The 24,633-nt window shown below is 36.6% G+C and overlaps 1 protein-coding gene across 5 annotated transcripts in view; it reads left to right on the top strand.

Annotated features, from left to right (window-relative positions):
* Positions 1 to 24,633, top strand: part of STXBP5L (syntaxin binding protein 5L) — a 207,439-nt gene that overhangs the window by 123,069 nt on the left and 59,737 nt on the right. For all 5 annotated transcript variants that reach the window (XM_071559888.1, XM_071559870.1, XM_071559861.1 and 2 more), the window contains exons 8-16: positions 3,958 to 4,081; positions 5,183 to 5,261; positions 5,441 to 5,595; positions 7,163 to 7,235; positions 8,571 to 8,718; positions 10,276 to 10,343; positions 11,501 to 11,541; positions 14,738 to 14,955; positions 18,996 to 19,168. In XM_071559888.1, coding sequence (XP_071415989.1) covers positions 3,958 to 4,081; positions 5,183 to 5,261; positions 5,441 to 5,595; positions 7,163 to 7,235; positions 8,571 to 8,718; positions 10,276 to 10,343; positions 11,501 to 11,541; positions 14,738 to 14,955; positions 18,996 to 19,168 — 1,079 coding nt within the window. The remainder of the gene's footprint in view (positions 1 to 3,957; positions 4,082 to 5,182; positions 5,262 to 5,440; positions 5,596 to 7,162; positions 7,236 to 8,570; positions 8,719 to 10,275; positions 10,344 to 11,500; positions 11,542 to 14,737; positions 14,956 to 18,995; positions 19,169 to 24,633) is intronic.

Genomic DNA, 24,633 nt, shown 5'->3' with positions numbered 1-24,633 from the left:
ATATATATCATGTCTTCAACAGTGATCCTGCACAATTTCATGGTCTAGTGGGATTTGATCATTCTCAAAGTCATGGTCCTTCAGCTCAGGGCACTGAGTCCCTCTTGGTCCGTCATCTGTGTTGAAGACAGAGGCAAAGAAAGTGTTAAACACCTCTGCCTTGTCTCTGTCCCTGTTTGTGAGGTGACCATCCTCGTCCTGTAATGGGCTGATGATATTTCTATACTGCTTATTGCCATTAATATATTTGAAAAAAACTCTTTTTATTGTGTGTGTGTCCCCCCCCCATTTCTGGCCAACTTCAACTCCCATTGAGCTTTAGCCACATGAATTTTCTCCCTAAAGTGGAATGTAAAATCTCTGAATTCTTCCCTTGTCACTTGACCTTGTTTCCAATGGGCATACACCTTCCTTTTTTGCCTTGTCTCCAAGAGAGGATTCCTGTTCAGCCAAACTGGCCTTCTGCCTTGCCTGCTTGACTTCTGACATTTGGGAATTTCAATCAATGGACCTACATGATGTCCTCTATAAAAGGCTTTCCTGGCAAGTTTATTTCCAGCAATTGGTATAAAAAGACAACATAAAAACAAGACAGATCTTTCAAAGGACTCTCAAGCTGTTATTGATAGTTGTCAGACACAAAAAACTAGCCATCTTCATATGTAGACTTTGAAAGTTTGTGTCAACACACATTCAGAGCTCTCTGAAACAGGCACCATCTTTCACTGGAACACATCTCCAAAATGAAGCTGCAGAGTTCTCAGAGACATTTGCCAAAAGACATCCCCCTACCTTTGTCAATCACTATGCCACTATGGAAGTATCAAATCGGAATGCGGCCCTTGCTGTAATGGTCCTGCAGTACTACTAACACAAAGATTTTTAACACTCAAGCAATAAGATGAAATGAGTATGGTTATTGCTCAAAATACAATTAAAAGTGGTCCTAAAGACTCTTCACTGAGTTCTTCTCAGTGGAGAGGGTTTGTGATAGGACAGGAACTGAAATGATGCTGGGCATACTTAATTATAATGCATTCTGAGTATGAGAGACAATGGAATATATATGCAACTGTGGGTATCGCAGAGGGAGAAACATACCCAATCTGGAGTGATATGCTTTATGTACATGCACTGTGTGAACATTCACGAGTCACCCACTGCGGTGAACTCCTCTTCTAGGCAAATAACTGCTCCTTTTATGTGTGGATGCTAACGAAGTGGATCAAAATGCTAGTATTCCAGCAGAGAGAAAATTCAGGACTTGTTCAGTACTATCTTTCAGTATTAGTCGTGACTCCCAGCCGAGACCTCCAGAAGTGATTCTCAGGGGTTTTTGGCCCATTTTGAGGCAAAGTCAAACAGGTCAGTTTGAGTTGCTGCTATGCCAGCTGTCTGTGACAGGAGCATTCCACCTCAGCTCCTCTCCACAGGAGGTTTGTGCTGGCAGGGGGCACCCAGTAGCTGAGAGGCAGTTTAACAAGCAGCCTCATGCAGTTTTCAGCTGCGAGTTACCAGCTCCTGCTCAGACACAGCTATTGACTGTAACCATGTGAAATGTTTCTAAGTGTGATAGCACATCAAAACTAGATCCAAATTTGGCACAATAGCAAGCATGAATGAGCTCATGTCAGAATTAATTTGCATGAGGACAGACGCCTTCAGTGTAAGTGAAGCACTGCTCCCCACAGATCAAAGGTTGTTCCTACCTGACAGCAACAACACTGGACTCTGTATGAACCGTCTTTCTGTGTTGTCTTTTGTTGCTTCAGTAATAGTTTGGTGTCTTCTGGGTCTTTAAGAGGTACTGTGTGCCAATCTCCATCTAGAAGGTAGAAGCTTGAGTTATACCCACTATGTCACTCAAAGATAAATATCTAGAGTTTGTTCAGCTCTGGGTTTTGAGTCTTTTTTGGCATGACTGTCTTACTAGTCTGTTAGTCAAGCAGTCATACATAAGGCACCCCAGATTCCTATTAAAACATCTGAGTCATCTTAATGCATTTTTGGCCATGCACAGCCTCAGGAGCTGGATAAAGCTCTGGTAAAGGGTCACAGCCCTTTTATTGGTGTCTGCTGATACTCTCTCCAAACCATAAGGCATAACCAACCATAACAATCAATATAATTGCTAAAAGAGGAAGACCAAAGGGAGTTCTGAATAGTGACAGTAGCATTTAGCTTTGCTTCTTGTCAGCTTAGGCAAAATTGATACGATTAACTGCAATACTGGTTTATGAACACCCAGGTATGATTTTAAAGTGATTTGAATAAATCAGGTAAATGGCTGTCCTGGGTTGAGCTGGCAAAACGCCAACTGTCCGGGACAGAGTGAAAAGGGTTCCTCCTCCCCCCAACCAGCTAAGGGAAAAAGAAGAGGGAGAGAGGAAAAAAAAACTTCCAAAGCCAGGTCTATGCTGAAACTAACTACATGTATTTATACAGAAAAGAGAAAATTAAGAGGAAACTACAATATAACACACACTTACACAAGTTACATATATATAACAAAGAATAACTTCCCACTCCCCAATTAATACAAAGCCCATTATTCTAAATTCATAAGCACTCCAAAAGACACTCAGCAAGAAAGAGAAAGTATAACAACAAAATATTTCTACTTCCCTGAATGCAAACAAAATGCAAACAGAGGCAACAGAAGCAGGGTCTAGCATAGTAGAGGAGCTGCTAGATGTCTTCCTCTTAGTGCAGCCATGATGGAACTAACTAAGCCACTCCCACACACTGGATTTTACACCCTTTGAGATGATGTAGTATGGTATGGAATACAATATTATTGGCTGGAAGAAGTCAGCTGTTAGCTAGCTCAACCCAGCTTAAATCAGCTCACAGTCCTAGGCCTAGCTGAACTTTAAAACCTAAGTTTAGGCCCACCTGGCTAAACCCATAACAATGGCTATATGCAATTGTAAGTGCATGCAAGGCCTTAGCAATACCTGGGTTGAAAAAAAATGGAAATTTCTAAAACTGTATCCAAAAATAGATCTTTTTTATTTACATTTACATAAAAACATACTGTGCTTTTTGCTATTTGGCAGCAAACATTTCTGGAAGGGATATGGATTCAAGGGAGAATTCTGTGAGTTTGCGCTTCTGAGAGAAGTATGTTCTACAATGAGTAGTTTTCAGAAGATGGCTTTTGTCGATTTCCAACACTTACCAGTGAAAGTGAAAGACTTATACCATTATCTTTTCAGCTAGCTTGATGTAATTACAAATATTTTCAATCAGTTCCATTAATTATGCACAAAATACTATCTATTAATTGTTCAAGTGTTGCTTTTTGGCATAGATAATGTTCATCCTGTGGTACTTGTAGTGTGCTCATAGGAGTGCAATGTTTCTCTTCTCTGATGCACTATCTGTTCCAAAGTATCTTACTTCATTGTTTGGGTAATTTCCTAGATCAATGAAGCAATCCTAGTCTATATAGTGTTTTGATTTTTACATTACGCATCCCAGATTTATGTGTACTTGCTCTGCAACTTAAGTATGTGAGTGTGCGTGTGGAAATTGTTCAAGAAACAGTGTATTACTTCATACCCTGGGTAAGACTGAGTGTGTTGTATGTTACCTGTAAAACTTGTTACTTGTAATTCTCTGTAAATTTGCCAGATTAAATACTTCTAAGGGGAGCTGTCACACATATTACAATTGCATTGTATGTCCTTTGTTCTAATACTTTAATATCTTATTCCTTCAGTTTTGGTCTGATTTAGTTATGTTATGTTATTTTGTTGTGTTAGCCTTATTGATGAATTGTGGATTACAGCCATTGGTTGCTAAAGAGTGATGGTTAATGGACTTCAGGTGAACAAGAACCATACAAATGTTGGTATACCATTAGATTAATAGAATCCAAAGTCATTTGTTAAATACCATTACTGTAAACCCTGTCTTCCATTTCAGTCTCAAGTTCTTCTTTAATTTCTGTAGGCTATTCATTCTGTTGCTTGGCATCATGAAGGAAAACAGTTCATGTGCAGTCACTCTGATGGCAGCTTGACCCTGTGGAACCTGAAAAGTCCTAACAGACCATTCCAGACCACAATTCCACATGGTAACTAAGAAGCAATACAACATTCTTGATGCTGTGTGATAATATCTATGTTTACTTCATTTTTCATTGTAGCCCAGATCCAGAGTTGCTTCTTGCATAAATATTTTGATCTGCAAACTACCTGTAAATTATAATAAAAATCAGTGATTTAGATAAACTTTTTTTAATTGGTATCATAAATACTTCTTTTATCCAATTCATTTTAAAAGCGTACTCTTTGTCTCTGAGACCCCGAGGCTATGGGATTTTCACATTTCTTTCTTTATTTTTTGTACTTATGTGCTCACCTGCAATTTTCACAAGAAGTTTTTCATACAAGGCACTGTGGTGTTTGTTATGGTGATGGTACAAGGTTTCCCAGATAACTGCAATGAAGAATTTAAAGGAGCCATATTAAGAAATGTCTGTATCTTTTATGCCTGGGACTTAATATGCCATTGATTCCTATGAATGAGGTAAAAAAGTATTGACTCCATTGCAAATCAATACATTAACAAGAAACCTGACTGGGTGGAGAGGGAGGCAGAAGGAGAAGGCAAGATGTATGTAGCCCCAAAAAAGATTTAGCATTTTCTTAAATTTCCTTCTATTTTATAATTTTTATTCATAGAATTGTGCTTTATGTCAGAGGGGACATCTCAGAGGTCATCTGGTCTAACCATCAGATCAAAACAGGCCTGAGCCAATGAATTTTAATTGTGTGCTTCATTTAATTTTATCACTCAACTAGTTACACTCCAAAGTATGTAACATTTTGTAAACAGAAGCAATTGTTTACACTCTAAAGGTATACAATTAGTCTAATTAATTAATTATTAGTTAAGTGTCATCCTCAGTAACCTGTGTGGAATTTGGATGTTTTTGAAGTGTGGTCTGTGGTCCTTTAGATGTGTGTGGCAGTAAAACACAAATATATGATAAATGTAATTAATTTAGACAATGCATATTTTATGAAAATAGGAGCTAATGCTCAGCATCTTCTGTAGTTTTAAAGTTCCATTCTCTTATGGTTTATACAGTTGCTTCAACGTGTATGTTTTCGTTTGATAGTTCTATTATCATGTTGTCTTACTAGAGTTTTCATCCTCTTTCTTTCCTTAGGAAAAGTTCAAAGAGATGGAAAAAAACCTGAATCTTGTAAACCAATTCTAAAAGTAGAGTACAAGACCTGCAAAAACAGGTTTGTTTTTAATTCTGTAATTAACTCAGTATTGCAGTCCCGAGTCAAAGTCCTTTTAGAATCTTTCCTGCTTTCTTTTTGCAAAGCTATTTGTTACTGCTTGAAGGTACTAAACCTATAATGTAAACTTGTATGTACTATGTAGACTTGTAATTCTTGTGTTGCTGTTTTTAATACAGTGAACCATTTGTGATATTTTCTGGTGGATTGTCATATGATAAGGCTTGTCGAAGACCAAGTTTAACAATCATGCATGGGAAAGCAATTACAGTTCTTGAAATGGATCACCCTATAGTTGATTTTTTAACTCTTTGTGAAACCCCATATCCAAATGGTGAGTTTATTAAGCAAAATACAGTTATGGAAAATATAAATTTTCTTTTCTCATACATTAATTCCATTCCAGAGTCTTCCATTCTTACATTTGTCTTCCTCTCAAGAAAACTACATAACTAAAAGTACCTGGGAGTTGTTTGCATTCTCGATATAGGAAGCAAATAATGAGTGGACTATAAAGGATGCATAAATCTTCACATCAAAGGTTGAAACACATGGGCCAATGTGGAGAAATATGCCTATTAATCAAACATATGTGCGTATACTTCTGATATTTTTCATGATGCTGAAAATCTACAGATTGCCAAATTATTGAAGATTAAACTATCACTTATCTGCAAAAAAATTCTTACACTTCAGTTTGAAATGAACTGTTAAAAATCCTTGCTATATATTGTAGGGCTGCCCATGTTCTGAAATATATTCCCAGAAAATTCCAGAAAGTAAATTAAGAGAAGATGTAAGTCAAAAAGGAACTGAGGTTAGCATTTTAAGTCCTCAAGCAAAAAAGTAAAATAAATCGTATATTAATAGCTAAATCAAATATTTTTAAAACAATAAAGATAAAACATATATTTGTTTCAATGGCATACAAAAATTTAATTTTCAGTAATCAAAGTTAGTTTGAGTCTTCTTTTAACTGTGTCAAATGTTTCTCAGTACTGAAGTTTTGAAGGACCTTCCCCTGCTCACTCACTAGTATTTAAACATTTTTATTTAACCTGTGTTATTCATAGCCTTGTATAAAAACAGGCAATAAATAATGTGCATTTTTAGCAGGACTGAAAGGAAGATGAATCAGTTGCTGTCATTTACTCATCCTTTTGGCATCACCCATCTGAAGAGTGTATTCTGAGCTTGCATATGCTGGAATGATTTGTTGCTGTTGAAAGAGAGGCATAATTTCACATTTATATTTTTTAAATAACTCTTATCCTATGTAAACTAATACAGCCTGTGCATCAAGGGATGCATTTATTTGCCATTTTAGTTGTTTCATTTTGATAAATGGAAAGATAATTAAATAATAAAAACGGTGTAATCTCCTGGAGAGTGTGCAGGAAGAAGGAGCATGTCAGTACCTGAACTGAACACTGCAGACTTACAGGATTCCTTTGGAATATTCCTTTGGAACCACCTTGGAAATGGGGGCATTGTGTATCATGAAATGGACTGCGCAATCTGGCTTTGAAGAGCAGTTGTGCACAGTAGAAGTATTATTTCTGGACAGCAGAAATACTTTTTCTGTATAATAATTGGCTTCATCGATGCAATGATACACACAACTTATTCATATTCTATCTCTTTACTTTCAATATAGGATCATGATGGCAGGTTGTAATATTCCAATTTTATTTCTCCTTTGTATGCTGGTCAACAGTACCACCCAGAAGTCAATTTTTGCTACCTACCTGGCCCTATGTCTAGTTTGTGCATATGTCAAGGATTTATACCTTGAAAATTCTAATATACTGTAAAAATCTGGAAACATGAATATGACTTGTTTGCATAAAATGACTAATAGAAGAGCTCCACGTCTTTTATACTTGATTCCTTGCTTACAGAATTTCAAGAACCTTATGCTGTAGTTGTGCTTTTGGAAAAAGATCTCATTGTTGTTGACCTGACACAAAGCAAGTAAGTATGAAGTTTTATATGAAGTTAATTGTGTATTTAACTGTCCAGCATATTATCATAAAATTCCAAATGTTATCATGCAATGTCATTTTACTATCCAATATCATTCACTCTTGGAAATAATTCCCCCTAAATATTTACTTCCGCCTTAAGAATGAGGATCCCCCAATGAACAGGAACTTATGATAATATTTGTTCTTAAACTTTCAAATAAATCGCAATCTGCAATCCCCTCAGCGTAGCACTCAAATATTCATTCAACGCCAAAGTTAAGTAATACTTGGTCACATGCTGAATTATGACCTGAACATATGTTTTGGAAATCAGGTTCAACAACTACTTAGATGCATGCCTAACTTCACTAGACTACACAGGATCTACCACTTCAGTATTTGCTTAAGTATCTTAAGACATAATGGCATTGATTTATATGGATCTACAGAACTATTTCATGATCCGGTTGCTGGTTTGAATGACAAATAGTTCTTTCATAACAGAATCTTCCTATCAAAGACTAACTCTACATTGTGTAAGGCAAAATCCAATTCTTATTGATTCTGTGCTGCCTCCCACACCACCAGTAATGTGCATCCAATTTCATACTGGTGTAATTAGGAGCAGATTTTGCCCTTAATGTGTTGAAACATTTTAAATGAATCATATGCTGATCTCACTTACTTTACCGAATAATTCAGATCATCTCAGCAATGTAAAATGGATGTCAGTGAAATCAGAACCAAGTATTTATCAACTGTGAATAACATTTTTCAATGCACCAGAAGTGAGGCATCCCTCCTTATCAGACCATTCAAACTGATGGAAGTGAGAAATAAACTGAGTTCTATTCATCTGTTACTGCAATATTTCACTGTAGAATCAACAGACTACATACAGCCCAATAGCCTAAGCTGCTCAATATAAAATCCAAAGCCGTAGAAGTAGTTCTTATGTCATAGTATGTATCATATGCATGAACCTGAAACTCCTAGAAAATGTGTCCTTTCTGTATAAATAAGATTTTGAGATGCTGGAAAAAATTAGTTCTTAATCATCATTGACACAAGTAGCCCCGTCAGCCTTAGGGACTATTCACATGAATGGGTATTTACATAAAGGAGGATTCTTGTCACAACAGTGAAATTTTAATGTCTTTATTTGCATAGCTACACATTATTATTGACATGAAAAGCAGCAGTACATTAGAATAAATAAGGGAAAATGTGTTTCATTAGTAATGATTTTACTTGCATTCTGTTATACTCTTTAATATAAGAATATGTTTTATTCTATGACTCAGTGTGACAGTGCTTCTAATAAATTGTCTTCCTTAACTAGTTTTCCAATCTTTGAAAATCCATATCCTATTGACATTCATGAGTCACCTGTTACCTGCACAGAATATTTTGCGGACTGTCCTCCAGATTTGATTCCTGTACTCTATTCTGTAGGAGCAAAACATAAAAAGCAAGGATACAGCAATAAGGTAAACAAAATCAATATTTTCTTAAGCAAAGGAAGTAGATGTATAACCTATGTTTTTGCAGTGTCTTACTGAATTATTTCCATTTTGCTTCTTTAATAATAATTTTCAAATTAGTCCAACTGGCAGCTTGCAGCATGTTTACAGCCCAGTATTTGTCCCTCAGAAACACCACCACTTCAGCACAGCTGTTCATTACCATTATATAGGACTTTAGGCTGCTGGAGTTATTCCAGATCAGCTGAGTCAAAGGAAAGCCATCATGTACAATTCAAGTTCGTATGGGTAGGTTATCTCTATCAAAGAAAAGAGTGAAAACATTATAACTGGAAGACTTAAGCAGAAGAGGTTGTGTGGGGGTTGACAGCATGTCTGTGAGATTTGTTGTTAAATAGGGATATTATTTTACTGAGCTACCAAAGTCTTAACGTAATACTTTTAGAAATAGGACAAGGTGCAGAAAGAAGAAGAGGAAATGCAATTAATTTATAAATTTCAAGCTTTAATCTGGTTTATGTTTTGGCTAGAACTAATCCATCATAATTAAAAAAAAAAAACTGGATAAACCAGTCAGATCATCAGGTTTCTATTCAAATCAGCAGAAATATTCTCCTTGGAGGTGCCTTGTTTTCCATGAACTCAGAAACTGAGCCCTCTCTACTTCTTTTGGATCTTGATCCAGTAAAGGGCTCCAGAAAATATTTTTTTCTCTTATTTGAGTCTCACCTTATGTTCTTACCTCATGTACTTTTCACCACCTACCTGGATTCATTGCATACTCTCTTGACCCCTTGCTTTATTTGTGCACATACCAAAATACACTTGGACTGTAGGTAGTCACTCATATGCCAGCCTCCCATTTCTGTACCCACAAGCACCCACATAAACAGTTTTTGCTCCCAGTTTTTCTCCACCCACTCAGACTCTGCACACATCCTCACCCCCGCTGCACATACGTCATCCTCCACATCCTGTTTCCTGTATCCATACATGTCATGCTTTAGGCACAGACCAGCATTTTGTTCAACCAGTCTAGTTCGAGACAGAATGGGAGTCCTGCCACTAGTAAACAAAAGGCAAAGAAGAGATGATGGTTTCATATATTCTATAAAAGTTGCATTTGCTTATCTCCTGGCATCATGCTCAGGTATTTGTTTCTGGGTCAGCTTTTTCAGTAGTCTTCATATACAAAATTGATTCTCAGTCTCTGCGGTGTTCTATAGAAACTCCAAGAGACAAGCCATCTCAAGAGCAGCAGAGCTGTTTGTTACTCCTTCCTCTAGTTCCTGGTTTAGGTGGTTGAAAATTAGCTGTGCAGGAATATTTTAAAAACTTAAAGACTTTGTTGATAATATAAAAAGGTTATTAAGTTTCCAAAGCTTGAATTTATCATACAAGAATGTTAATAAACTGTAAAAGCCTTGCATGATACGTATGTTGTTCCTTTTACGAGTTGTATTGCTTTTTGGGGGAAGATGTTGTCTACTCCTGAGTTTAAAAATTAACCAAGAAGGTTCATCAGCATTAGCTGTGATCTCTGTACTCTTGTTGTTTATTTAGGAGTGGCCTATCAGTGGTGGAGCATGGAACCTCGGAGCTCAGACATATCCAGAAATCATTATTACAGGGTGAGAAGGAAATTGGGGATTGGTGCTTTCGAAATGTTAGTGTCTACACATTTTAGTTGTGGGTTATCTATAAATAAGAGTTGAGCCTTTCCAGCCTATGCTTACCCTGGCTCTTCATTCGAGCAATGTCACCAAACACATTCTCTTTTGCTTTAGAAACAGAACTTACTATTCACGGATAAATTGCCATTACTTGAGGCCCCATTGTCAGACAGCAAGTCTATATACTTTTGAGGCTCCAATTTTTGGAAAGGAAAATCCCTTTCAAGAGAGTATTTTGGCCTTCAAGGTCATAGAGAATAGCTTTAAAAAGGAGAGCAGCTGTTCTTCTGTGATTGTTGTCTTTTGGTCTTCTGGGACCTTTATATCTGGGGTCAGTTTGGGATTTAATTTTCATACCCAGCCTTAGTGAGGGTGGGATGCACTGGGATGAATTTCACCTTGTAAGCATAGAAGGGCTCAGGTTGAAGTAGAAGCCCCCTAAGCAATGCCTGATGGATTTTCAAGGTACCATACTGTAAAAAATAAGCTATTTATCTAAGATGCACACTGTGTTACCCTCTGGTCTCATTCATGCTGAAGATAGCAATATATTTGATAAGTTGTTATTGTCAATGATACTAAACACCTGTTTTTAAGAGTAAGAAGTATGCAGTAGTACTACTAGTAGCATTCTCATTTTATCAGAAATGTCTCCTTTCTCCAGGTGTACTTCAAGGATTTTATGTTAATAAAAACAACACAGCTGTAAGGTATTAAGCAAAGCAAAGTTACCCTCTCTTCTTTCAAAATTTATTATACATGGCATTTTTAGTGTGCATAGGCTTAATGCTGGCCCACTGCAAAGCCAAAAGTGCTGTAACAAGCTCGTCATGAGTATGGGAAATAATTTCTTCTTGTTGAGATCTTAAAAGTCATTGGGGGCTTGTTCTCTGTAGGAAATGCATGAAAACTACTTTATTAACCAAACAAAACTAATAACAAAATATTTTCTTACAGTTAGTATGTATGTCACTAATATATCATCAGTGAGGTATAGAGAATTACCATATAAGCAAAATATAGTTTTACTGTTTATAATTATCAGTCACTAAAAGTAGATAATGTTTCAGAATTGAATCTTGTTTTAACACATTTCATTTTCATATTTTTTTAAGCCATGCAGATGGATCAGTAAAATTTTGGGATGCTTCTGCCAGTAAGTTTCTAATGTTCACTTTTATATAATGCTATCATATCACACAAACACACAGATATATATAAAACTTGATATTGTACAGTATGACTAATAATACCTGGGCTGATTAATTAGGAAAAATGAGGTGAAATTAAGAAAATTTTTATTAAATTAAGGAAAATTGCTGCTAATGAGATATATTAGGCAGAAAAGAGTGAAAGTGTTTAAGAGGCATAATAACTCAAGACCCAACATACCAAAACCTATGAGGAATGAAGCATTAATAAAAACTCCTTAGGGCACATTATTCTTGTGTTCAGAGAACAATGGGCTCCATTATATCTAGCATACAGCTCCAGTTGTCATGTCTCTTCTATCCTCAGTGCAACAAAGTCTTTTTTTTTACAGCTAAGTAAAAATAAAATATTAAAATAGAACACAGTATCTCAACACATGTTTAATCTGGTGAGGGTAGAAAAGACCTAAATCTTTTCCTGTCTGGTCTCAAATCCCAGTAAATAACTGGGGAGCATTTCCATTCATCCTAGCAGGAAAAAGCATCAGAAAATACTTGTTCCATGCTATCTAGCTGTAACTGCACTTATCAGAAACCAGTATTTTCCCCTACAGAAAACACATATGGTACTTATTAGTAAAATATATTTATTAAAAATACACATACATTTTGTTTGAAAGTTTAAATATTCCTCTTCAAATATTGTGACTGTGCTTTACCAAAGATCCTTTGGAATTACGTTGTCTTCTGTCTCTTCAGTCATACAGAGATATGTGGGTAAAAGATCTCTTTTATAAGGTATCAATCTCCTAAGGAAAAGAAAGTGAAAAAGAAAATTCTGTATGAAATGTTAAGCATAGAGAGATTTAATATGACCCCAATAACTAGTCTGTAATGAGGGCCAAGACTGGGGAGTATGAGGTATTGAAACTACTTGCTTGTTCCACATTGTGCCCCAGACTTATAAGGATTAATACTGAAAATATGGGGAACATTTAAAAGATTTTCATGTCAGCTAAACCTGATGACTTTGTCAGGTAATCCCCTTTTTGCCTAATTCCAAATATTTTCACTCATGAGGATGGACAAGGAGGATATGAGGATTTCCAAAGCCTCATGTCACAAAGGTATTTTACACAGGCACATCAACTGAACATGACTATGAGAAGGTCTTTTATTACAAAATTTGTTGCTTTGGAAATAAAGGAAAACCAGATACGTGCTAGTTAGAGTTTATATCTTCCAGCATTTTCAAATTATGATAAACACCCCAAAAAATCACAATCTAACAAGGTCAACAATTTATCTGCAAAGACAGAAGTTTGAGAGAGCTTTAATATGAACCAAAGTAGGGTAATTACTTTTATTTAGAGAAGTAGAGTGAGACCTTAGACCTTGTCTTGTGAGTACTTCATTACATATTTACATTTCTAACAGGAATGTGCAAATACAGGCACTGCATTTAGGGTGAAATAAATAGAGACTGATGGAAGACCCCAAGGCACTTAGCATTATATACTGCATAAAAGCCAGTGTGCTTGTTACCTCTTCTATAATTCTGGCAGAAATGGGGAAAGGAAAATCTTACCATAGGGAATGTAAACATAACCCCCTAATGAGTATATACATGGTGCAATAGGAATTTTCTAAACAGTAAAAGCTTAGATGATAATGAATATTCACAATTTCTTCAACAACAATGGTATTTTCAGTGCATCTCTGATGTCCTGGTCTTAGTCCTGCTTTTCAGAACAAGGACTGTATGACTTACACCATACTTGGTACTTTTTAATTACAAGGTATTAATTATTAAGAAAATTTTTTATTATGGAGTTCAAATTTCATTTGAGGTTTCCTGGCAAGCATGATATCCTACTGGTACTTAAAGGCACAAAATATTTTGCTTTCAGATGTATTTTAATTGTGTCATTTTGTCTCTGAAAGGACATTTGCAAGAGACTGGAAATTTCTAAGCCACTGAAGCAGTTTTCCAAATATATCTTTGCTCAAAAGCCATTGCTGTTTCTTATTTGTCCTTGTGCAGATGGTACCTAGTAATTCAGAGAAACACAGACTTTGTGCCCTATGATTCTATAATTCTTCCAGTCCTAGGATGCTGGATCCATGGTGCCCAACTTGGAGTGCCACTCTAGATTTGCTACTGGCACTAAGGGCATCCTGAATCCTCTTTCACTGCCACTGAGGGCAAAAAGAATCACATATTTATTACAAAAACAATTGCTGAAATTTGTGAAAACCCGGTGGTGCTAAAACGTTTATAAATATTAGAAGTTTTGTATGTTAAAACTCCTGGAATATATCTGCAGTGCCAAATGAAAATGTATTTTTGCTGTGTTCATCATCTGGTTATGTAACTAAAATACCATTCTTTCATCTTCCTGTTGCTCTTGTAACACAGGCTGAGCTACCACAGTTCCATTAATGCATGTAACAGCTGTGTCCTTATGGATATACACACCTTTATGGGTGCTGGGCATGACTGTCTTTTTCTGACCTTATGCAGTTTTAAATTAATGCCACTCATAATTTAATGTAAAAGTACTAAAATCAGGAAGGAATGTCAGTAAAACATAATGAGGTTAATTATAATCCCTCCTTTACCTCCAGAATTCCCTGCAGTGGAGTTCTAAGATTGACAAAGTCTTCTGGATATTAGAATTTTTTATAGAGGTATAAATATAGATATAATTATTAGTCCCAGAATTCAAAACATTTTTTTACCTATTAGTTCATAAAGGCTTTGTGTTGACCAGGCCACCAGAATACTTTCCTTATATTTTCTCTTGATTTGCCATACATTCTTTACCTTCTAGCAAGACCATACCCTCAGACAAGTGGAATCCCAGTTTCACATCTCATCAGGAAAGTGTCAGCATTCTCAGAGCCTTTATAGAGCACTGAGGATAAGCCTAATTATGGACTCGATGGTTAAAATACACCTTTGACATCCTGTCCCAGAAAGTGTTTCATAGACAAATATCCCTTTTGGAAGTATTAAATTCATATCCTACCAGTACTGTGTGTCAGACTAATACCTCTATTGTGTAATACACATCTTCCCCTCTTAGGCTTTCATAAGACTCATTGCTATTCTACAACAGAGAAGAAAGTGGGAACTGAGGAATTTTTATAATTGATTTGCTTCATGTTAGTATTTTTATATGTTTTAATATATTCCAGTTACTCTACAGATGTTGTACAAATTAAAAACATCAAAAGTCTTTGAAAAACAGAAGCAGGGAGAAGGAAAAGCAACAGCTGAGATTGTGGAAGAAGATCCTTTTGCTGTTCAGATGATGTACTGGTGTCCTGAAAGCCGAATTTTCTGTGTGGCAGGAGTTTCTGCATATGTGATTGTTTACAGGTTCAGCAAACATGAAGTGAACACTGAAATTGCAGTAAGTACTTCAGAATTTCACTCTCTTGTAAGAGAACATAATTTCTAAATCAAATTGCCTTGCTTTATCTATACTTATGTATTTGAATAAAAATAATCAAGCTGTATGAATATAGGTTTAGAGACATTCCATTTTAAACATTTTCAGTGGCATCTTGATCCTACTTAAGTTACTGACAAAAAACTGACGTAGCCAACTCTCCACTTTTTTCTTTTTGCTTTAATAGTAACAAACAGTACAGATATCAGACATACTTTGCTTTTAAAACACTATTGTATTTACCTGCTCTAAAATTACTGGCTGCCATGTTTTTTTCAGGTAATGTACATTGTGTACATGCATAATGATCTTTTTAATTCAAGTATTTCATCTCCTTAATTTATGTTCATGTGTTTGTACCATAAGAAGATGCAAAATTATTTTTATAGTGGGGTTATTATATTATGTTATGTTATGTTATATTTATTATATTATAATTATTTTTATAATAATTGTTATTGTTATTGTTGTTATTATTATTATCATTAGCATTAGCATTAGCATTATTACAAAATAAAATAGCTGATTTTTTTCTGGATTATGCTGACTTTGTTTCCCTAAAAATGGAAACCATATGAAATGCCAGATTATTTCTGGCTAAGCACTTGATATTTTCATAAGCATTGTGTTGCTTTATCCTGTAAATATACTCCACATTCTGTCATCATATTTAAGCAGCCACCTTGTTTCAGGTAGCATCATGCAGATTATGTTCTTTTTAACTGCACTGCAGTCAAATTATACTTTTATCATTGTTGAGCACTGATTCTGACTTCAGTTTAAACCTTGCACTTTTGCAGAGGAGCCACAACTGCTTCTAACACTGTGACTGAACAGCATTTATGATGTAAAACATTCTTTTCTAAGTGTAAGAAGTTTAACAGGAGAGAGATATTAAGGCAAAGCCAAACTAAACATGACTGCCTTCTCCTTCAGGCTTGCTGTTCTCTGGTGCAACACCAGACACTCTTGACAGAAAGTATTTCTTTGTGTCTGCCAGCTCTCAAAAAACCCAAATTTTCCCTTCTATTTCCCATATTCCCTGATAACAGTTCTTTTCCTTTTCACACTATTTTAATGTACTTTAGAAAGTTCTACTGTGGCAAAAAACTGTGTCATTTTTGGCCTGTAGCCATGTGCCATCTGGTAAGGAAATTCATTACCTATATCTGGTCTGTTGTTTTCCACTATTTTTTCCCCTGGAGGCAATTATTAAGCTAGCTGAATGTATAATTTCAGGAAAGTTTTAAAACTTAGGAACAGTAATTTCAAGTTACTGACCAGCTCATGTATAGTGCTGCTAAAATTACATTTTAGTATTCTTACATTGTTCCACAGCAAGTGCACCTTATCTTTTACTATCTATAATTTAATTTCTTTGTTTTCCTGTCCTTTGCTTTCCTGGCTGAATTGCATCATTACTAGTATTTTTAAATTGCTATAATATGTGCAATTTAGCAGTTTCTCAGATTTCATCTGTAATTAATAACCATTAGGTAAGGAATTGTTCTCTGAATATCAAATTATGCAATCTTGGTGCCATATTCACTGAGTTCCCCTGGGAGTTGTGCATCCCTGAAAAGGGCCTTCTCTGTTGGTTTCTTCATTTTTGCTGCATGCATTTGAGTCTTCACTCTTAAATGAGGGGGAGGGTTTTTTTATCAAGTGTGGAATTCCTGGTTGGAATGTGTACCTGACTGGGCTCTCTGGCTTTGTCTCTATGGGGACTGAGCTGCTCAGGCTCAGGATTTCTTTGCTGCTGGGGTACAAAGCTCTCAGTGTCCTCCCTTCTTTATCAGCCAGTCTGACCTTACCTTGAGCCAATCCAAAAATCGCAGCATTTTAAGACCCCCGCATTAGTCTGCCTGCCTGATGTCAGTGCTGTAATGTTTTTGCTGTGGTTAATGGGAAGTGTGGAGGTTACTCAAGGGTTTCTCCATGCAGCAGGGAGCTCTGCTGCTCGATATGCCTTGGGGTCATAGGCTGTGCCTGGGACTTCCTCAATACAAGTATTATTTGCATCATTTCATATCAGATTCAGGAGGCAAGTAGTATCTATGAGACAAATTCTGCTTCAAATCCAACCCTGGAGACATTGCATGCAGTTATATAAAAAGAATTTGCTGTTGTTGTGTTTGTTTTCTCATCTGAATCTGCTCCATCTTGTCTCAAAAGCATCTATTAATTAAACAAGATCACTTTTTCAGTGATCAGTCTCTCCTCAGTGAAGCTCCTCTTCAAAGCTCTTGAAAAGAGCTATAGGAAAAGAGTTTACTCTCATTTGAATGTTGAAAGGAGAATCAATGCATTTAGTGATAGCATCCTCCAAAAGTATCTTTACTATGTGTCAAAATAAATTGGTACAACAATTCTGTAACCTTTCTAAGGTCCAGTCAAAGCAGCAACAAAAACTGCAAGAAAAATTCATTATTATAGTATTAGCCTAAATTTTTCCTTCTCTCTGCAAACAGACGATAGCTAAAACTTAACGAAATTAATTTTAGTAGAAAAAGGAACACACAAAGAAAAACATCCAAAGAAGAATGATGCAATTCTTACATGCCAGGCAGAAAAATGTACTCCTGAACAGTTACTCCAGTCCTGCACAAAGATTAAACAGCATTATAAATTGTTTCAGTCAGCAGCAATTACTTCCAGATTAGAATTTCCTGAACTCAATATTTCACTCATTAGTCTTTAAAGGCAGATGTTATCTATAGGTTTCTTTAGCTGATTCAGGCAAGAAACACCCATGGATTTTGCAAGGAGAAAACAAAAGAGAAATTCTGAGAAAGGACTCCTTCTCTTCTGTTTAAACAGAATAACTTTTTTTCTGAAATCATATATGTTTTGATGCAATTGTTGAAAAATAGGTGAGCCTTGAGTACTGGCCTTTATCTCCTGATTCCCATAAAAATTAAGTATTTTGTTAATCTTCATTGTGGTACAGATGATGTCTCAGTGAAAGATCATTAAGATGGAGTTTGCAGTGTCTACATCTGCAATTGCTTCTGTACATTTCAAGGTATCAGCAAGGAAATGACTATTGAGTTAGTAATCCCAAGACCTTGTCTTCTTGAGGGCTGTATCTTGTTTTTTATTCTTTTCAAAATGGGGATCTCTTTGGACAATTCATGAGGTAGAAAGAATTGCTCGATATTTACTGTGATTCTTTGAGGTTATTACTTAGATATTAACTCCCTGTCCAGTTTCCCCTGTGTTTTGGAGTCCTTCAGTTAAGGTTTCCTGAATTAGTGGAAAGAATTGCAAGGTGGTTTGGCCTGGTTGGTCTCCTTTTCCATTTCTAGAGAGACCAGAAGGAAAGGAGAATGTAACTGGTTTGAACTTTGCTTTCTAGAATCCACCAAACTCATGTTCATTCGGAGGAACATGGAACTCTCTGTGTTGTTATCTCTGATTTCCTGACCCCTACCTATGGACAAACAAAGTTCATTTGTCAGTACTGTTCACACTGTCAGGCTTCTCCATCCTGGCTAAAACCTGTCTGGTAGAGACTCTGTAGTACTACTAATGATGAGTCAGAGTTGATGATCATTGTTTTCATTAATTTGCTTCAGAAAAAGATAACAGACAACAGGCAGAAAATTTTCATGACACTTACCCTAATGATGCCTTCTTGTAGTGAAATATTGTTTATGTAGGGGTGAGGGATGAACTTCTCTTTTCATAATAACTCCTGGACACTTACAATCTTGCCTTTCACTGACTGTCAAAGGCTTGAATCAAAGTCAGCAGAATATATCTATCAAAGAATATACCAATGTATTTCTCCATCAGCATAGAATAGAGGACTAGTTCCTATCTAATGTTGCTGTTAGGCTGTGTAAGTAGCAAATGACAGTATTCTTTGCCTGCAAGTGATAATGATAAATGTGGTAGGATATGTAAAAAAAAAAGGCTTACTGGTATTTATTTGAAAGTAACAGAACTTTCAGCAGCTTTCTTTATTAAATTATAACTTAGCTTTTTATTTATTTAAGTCATTAGAGGTACGACTTCAGTACGAAGTAGAAGATATCATTACTCCTGAACCAGAAATGAACCCTCCATTTCCAGATGCTTCTTCCCAGGTTTCTTCTTTAAAGAGCCTTTCAGGTAGTACCAACACTGTGGGATGTGAAGGAACAATGAAGGATAGTATCCCATGTCTTAGGTAAGTCTATGCCATTGCTCTAAAAAGCATTCCCATCTGTTAATCAATCCATCAACTACCAAGAAAAAGAGTTTAATTATATGTATGTGACAGAAAATGAGAAGAAACCAGAATATGGAACAAAAAAACAATAATTAAGGCAAAATAATGAAAAAGGAATTTTAAAAGGATAGAAGTAATTATGGAGAAGATGAACTGTTACAATAAAGGTTTGACTGTAATTTTCCAGTGTGATCTAGGAATAAATCTTCAAGGAATTTCTGAGAAACCATTCTTTTATAATTCACAAAGAGACTTCCATAAAGCAGACATGTGCAAAGCTTTCCCTCTTTGATTAATTAGTGTAACACTATTTTTTTGAAAGACGTATATGCATTTTATGGTGTGTAAAGCATGGAAACTGTGTTCATACTCATGAAACAATCTTTAAAATATACAATTATGAGACAGTTGCACTGTGTGGAAGCGTATATTTGATAATCTTTAGAAAGAAGCAAATTGTTTTCTACTAGGTTATACAATGTTATTGTTTGGTGTAGATTAATATGTTCTTATTAATAAGGCAGATAAATTATGGGTTTGAATAGTTTAAAACAAGAATTCTGTGCAAACCTCCATAAACTGCAATTTTCCAGCAATTATAGTGCATTGCTGATAACAATTGCTCTCATTTGAGTGAATTCATTATTATTTTGGTCTAATTATTATTAAATATTTTAAATGCCACAATTATTTCAAAAGCTGTTTAAATGAACATTGCCTAACTTTGCAGTTACTTTGGGCTGCTTGGCTCCTGAAAATAGCATTAGCATTTAAAAGCAATATTGTAATATTGTTCTTGTAAAATTAACGGTATTTTTTGGCATCCTGTTCATTTGTCCACCTCATTCAGTCAGGCAGTTGAACTTCAGACCTCAGTTTAATGATCAATTTTAACTACAAAAATCAGTAGAAGAAGCAGAGATAAGTTTTTTAAAAAATCCAAATGTGAGATCTATTTGTGACTCTGAAATCAGGAAGAATGCAATCAATTGTTTCACAGGCTAAGATTTTCCCTTAAGGGATTCTTGTTTGATTTTGTCTGGGAAGGAGAGGAATTGTTAATCTTGGAGGCAGCAAAGCTGTAATGCACCAATAGAGGTTCTGCTCATTAGTTTTTAGAAGTATTCTTAACAGCATATAATCTTGTATTCAGCTGCCCAACAGATTTTTGTCTCATTTTACACAAAGTCAATATAAACTTATTTTGACTGAAAAGTGATTTTTCAAAGTCAAGCTAATTATAGCACTAGAATTGTTGGCATACTCCCTCCTACAATTAGATAAAAGTATGCTTATATATGCTCTTCTGCTTTTCAATAGGGAAAGACATTTTCCCCCAAATCCTAACCAGGTCCACAGGCCTTGTCTGTCAAAAAAACTTACAATCTAAGCAGAATTATGACAATAAAATGAAAGTAGTGCTGGAAACACTGAACAAATGGTAAATACCTGGGTGGTGCTGTTGACTTTCTCTGCAGGTCAGTCAGGTGGGCAGCAGGACTGAATCTAAGTGGGAATAACGTAAAGGTGCAGCCACCTGTGCACGGGGGGAGAGTGCACAGCTTGAACTGTATTGATGATACACATTAAATTGTATAGACAGACTAGGTGTTAATCTTGGTTCCATTGTGTTTAATTTCATATCTGCTTCTCAGCCTCATTACAGCACATGGATGGCACTCCACACTTCTAAGTCAGAGTGAATGAACATGTTTCTGTCTGTGAATAGGTACTTGTTAGAAAGTGACTGAAGGAACTGAAGTCATGAAAATTTGGCACTTTTCTGAAATCAGATGTAAACATTACTGAGAAACACAGGCAGCAGTATGGAATAAATATTGGTCTTGCTTCTTTCAGAAGATTTTACAGTGAAATATGCAGCTGTAATAACCTAAGAAACCAATGGCTTTGCAATTATGCAGATAAATACTTTTGATGTAAATACTGTTATCAAAAAGCTGTACCCAGAACGTCAGTCTTTGTTCCTAGACTTCTACCATCACCCCAAAATTAGGTCAATCAAGGGTTTTGACAGTAGCTTCAAGCAACTCCAAAGTCATAAGGAAATGTGAATATCTTGTGAACTTTCCACAAACCAAATTCAGAGTAGCATAACAAGAACACATCAAGGACATCACTGAAATAACTACATTCCTTCTGTGCATATTCTTGCAGTGGTTTTAGTCTTATAGTATAAACACTTTAGAAAAAGGCACTCCAAATCGAGGTGAAGAAAAACTAAGTATCAGCATTACTGTTCAAGCAAGATGGTTGGTGAAACAAGGGGAAAATAGCTCAAAGATCCTCAAAGAGAAAGGTGTCACAAGAACATGGGAATAACAAATTTAACCATGAAACCTGAAATTATTTTACTCCAGTATTACAGTCTTTCACCGCCTACAGCTTATTCTATGCTTAGAGAAAACCCCTGTGAAATAATATCCATCTTGCCAAAGTAGATCCTCAAATTTGCAGTGAAAAATAGAGACAGAAAGGTGTTTGCTTTTTTCCATCAGGTAACAACAATCCAAAGGAAAACTTAGGAGGCACTGCAAGTTCTCTAAATTTTTCAGCATGCCATTAAAAACACATTGGAAAAGTAGTACCATGTTAAAAACATGGTTTAGAAGATCAGAATTCATTCTGCAGCCATTGTGAGTCTCATGGTATTTTTTTTAGAAGGAAAGGGTAAACGCATTGCTTTGACAGATACTTGTTGTAATGCACCATATTTGACTCCTGTGTTGCCCCACATCATCAGTTATCCATTAGAAAACATGAATGGAAAGGTCTACTGGAAGAGCATTAGACTAAGTCTTGGTTCTTGGATCTCATTTACCTGTTTCATATTTTTTGTAACATTTTTAATGGCAAGAGGTGAAAACTGAAACTGGGGTGCAAGATGGAAAGACCATCACTGCCACACCTCCTAAAGGCTTATCCACAGATGTTAGAAGTTGAAGAGCTCCATCACAAAGATACTCTGAAGGACTATTTGTATAAAATATTCAGCTTCTGATTGCTGTGAAGTTTGTTTGAAAATAGTACATCTTTATTGTATACAACTCTTGTTTGGAGTTTCAGTTTTTCCTGGTCTCAAAAGACCCCTCTCCCTTAGCAGCTTGAGTTGACAGATGTTCATCCCTTTGTTCTCACCATGAATACTCCTGGGTAATCCAGGGCTTCACTAAGCTTATAGATAGCATCACTTCAGAAATGCTCATGGATATTTATAACATGAACAAAGAAAAGGGCAAAGCTTTAGTGCCAGCAGAGCAGGTAAGAAAGTGCAAAACTTTGAGAAGGGGTTTGCTGTTAATAGAAAGCAACAACACAAAGTTCTTGCCAACTGTAGTGGGTTGAGCACTTGCTGAACTGTACTGGCATGTCTTTCCTGCAACAGGATCCGAGCCAAGTGGCTGATTACTGCTCCACACACATTGATATGTAAGGTCTGGACAGTACAACAGGCAAAAGAAATAAAATAGTGTGCCAAGGCACTGTTAAGGAAATGCATTTAGAAAGATAGATGAAGAATGACTTTCTCATGAAGTAATAAATAAATAAGTTTTGACAAGGTTTGTGGATCCTCTACAGTGGAAATATTCACAGTACAGCATAAACTGTATTACTTGAAAGGGTTAAACAATTTGGGAGAGGGTATGCATGTATTTTGAAAAAGCAATTATCAAAGATAATTCTCAGGTGTTGGTGGAAAGGGTTCAGGGCAATCTGTGTGAGGAGCCCCTGGGTCTGCTCTGTGCTGGACACAGCCAGCTCCAGTCTCTCCAAGAGAGCTATTGCAGGGTACAGCTGAGCCCCTCAGCCTGGAGGCTGGACCCTCTGGAAAATTAAATTTGAGGAAGGATGCAAAATGCTGCACAGCAGCTGTGAGAGAGAGGAACAAGTAAAAAGCATGAGAAACAATCCTGCTGACACCCAGGTGAGAGAAGGAGATGTGGGAGTTGTTGCTCTAGGCACCAGAGCAGAGGTTGCCCCTGTAGTCCATGGAGGAGTCCATGGTGATGCAGGTTGTTCCCCTGCAACCCATGGAAAACCCATGTTGGAAAAGACTCCTGGAAAGAGCAGTAACCAATGGAGGAGCCCACTCAGGAGCAGGTTTTCTGGCACAAGGTGTGACCTTTGAGGGGCTTATGGTGGAGCAGTCTGGTTTTGAAGGACTGCACCCCATATTGGAACAGGGGAAAAGCATGAGGGAGGAATGGCAGGTATAGTGTGTTAAAAGCTGAGCACAAATACCATTCCCCACCCCTGCTGCACTGCTTGTGGTGGGGAAAGAGGCAGAGGAGTCAGGAGTGAAAGTGAGCCTGAAAATAAGGGAGGGGAGAGGGTAATTTTAGTTTTGTCATTTCAAAGAATTTTTCACTCTCCTACTATATTTTTAATTGGCAATAAATTAAATTAATTTTCTCCAGATTGAGTCGGCATTGCCTCTAATGATAACTGGTGAGCGATCTCCCTGTCCTATCTCAATCCATGAGCTTTTTCATCTTACTTTTTTGCCCTGTCCTGCTGAGGAAGGGAAGTAACAGAGAAGCTGGGAGGGTGTGTGGCAGGCAGATGAGGGTAATCCACAACAGAGATGTGATGGTCTTATTATGAAAATAGTCCTTATCTTTAAGAAATTTTCCAGAAAGTATCTTCAGGTGCTTCTAGTTCTAACACTAGGCTGGTGATTTTATCTTTGTGCCATAAGGTACACCCATGGTCTGAATCAAACCACGAAACTATAAGAGACGAGTGCATAGTCCTCTGTTTTTCATAACTTTTGTCAGAATTAGAGCCCTATTTGCTTTGTACATTGCCCTTTGTGCTACTGGAGTTATCTTGTTCAGAACTTCTGCCCTGGTGTCAATCTGTGGTGATGCTTCACTTCATTTTACTTCCATTTTCTGCATCTATCTTCAGTTTTCCAAGATCACCAGTAGCTCTATTTGCCACCAAGATCTCCATCCCAACAGATGCAATCAAGGTAGCCACAAAGAACCTAATAGCCCTAGTTATTGAACGAGGAGTTTGAATATGCTTTCTTGAAAGAAGTGCTTATTTACTTGCTTCTGAATAGAAATTGGTTGGGGTTTTTCTCCCAGTCTGACCCATCCTCTATTCAGGTGTATGGGCCAGAACTGCCTGGAAAGTTTGCTGAGTCATTCACAGTCACATTCAGGAGGCAGTCGGTATCATCAGTGTCATCAAAGATCTCCTCTCCAAGATCCAGTACATAGGACAGAGAAGCAATTACAGCAGAAAGAAATATTATGTGCCAAAAATTGCAGTTCTTCAGAATGTGTTGTCCATGTCTACATTAACTAGCTACTCTCCCTCCTGTCCTCTTTCTTGGGGGCACTATTTTTCACAGAGCCAGAGGATTATGTGTGTTTAACTCCCATATTATGACTGTG

Source organism: Pithys albifrons, chromosome 1, assembly GCF_047495875.1.
Source record: "Pithys albifrons albifrons isolate INPA30051 chromosome 1, PitAlb_v1, whole genome shotgun sequence".
Taxonomy (NCBI): Eukaryota; Metazoa; Chordata; class Aves; order Passeriformes; family Thamnophilidae; genus Pithys; species Pithys albifrons.
This window is presented reverse-complemented; position numbering and strand designations above follow the sequence as displayed.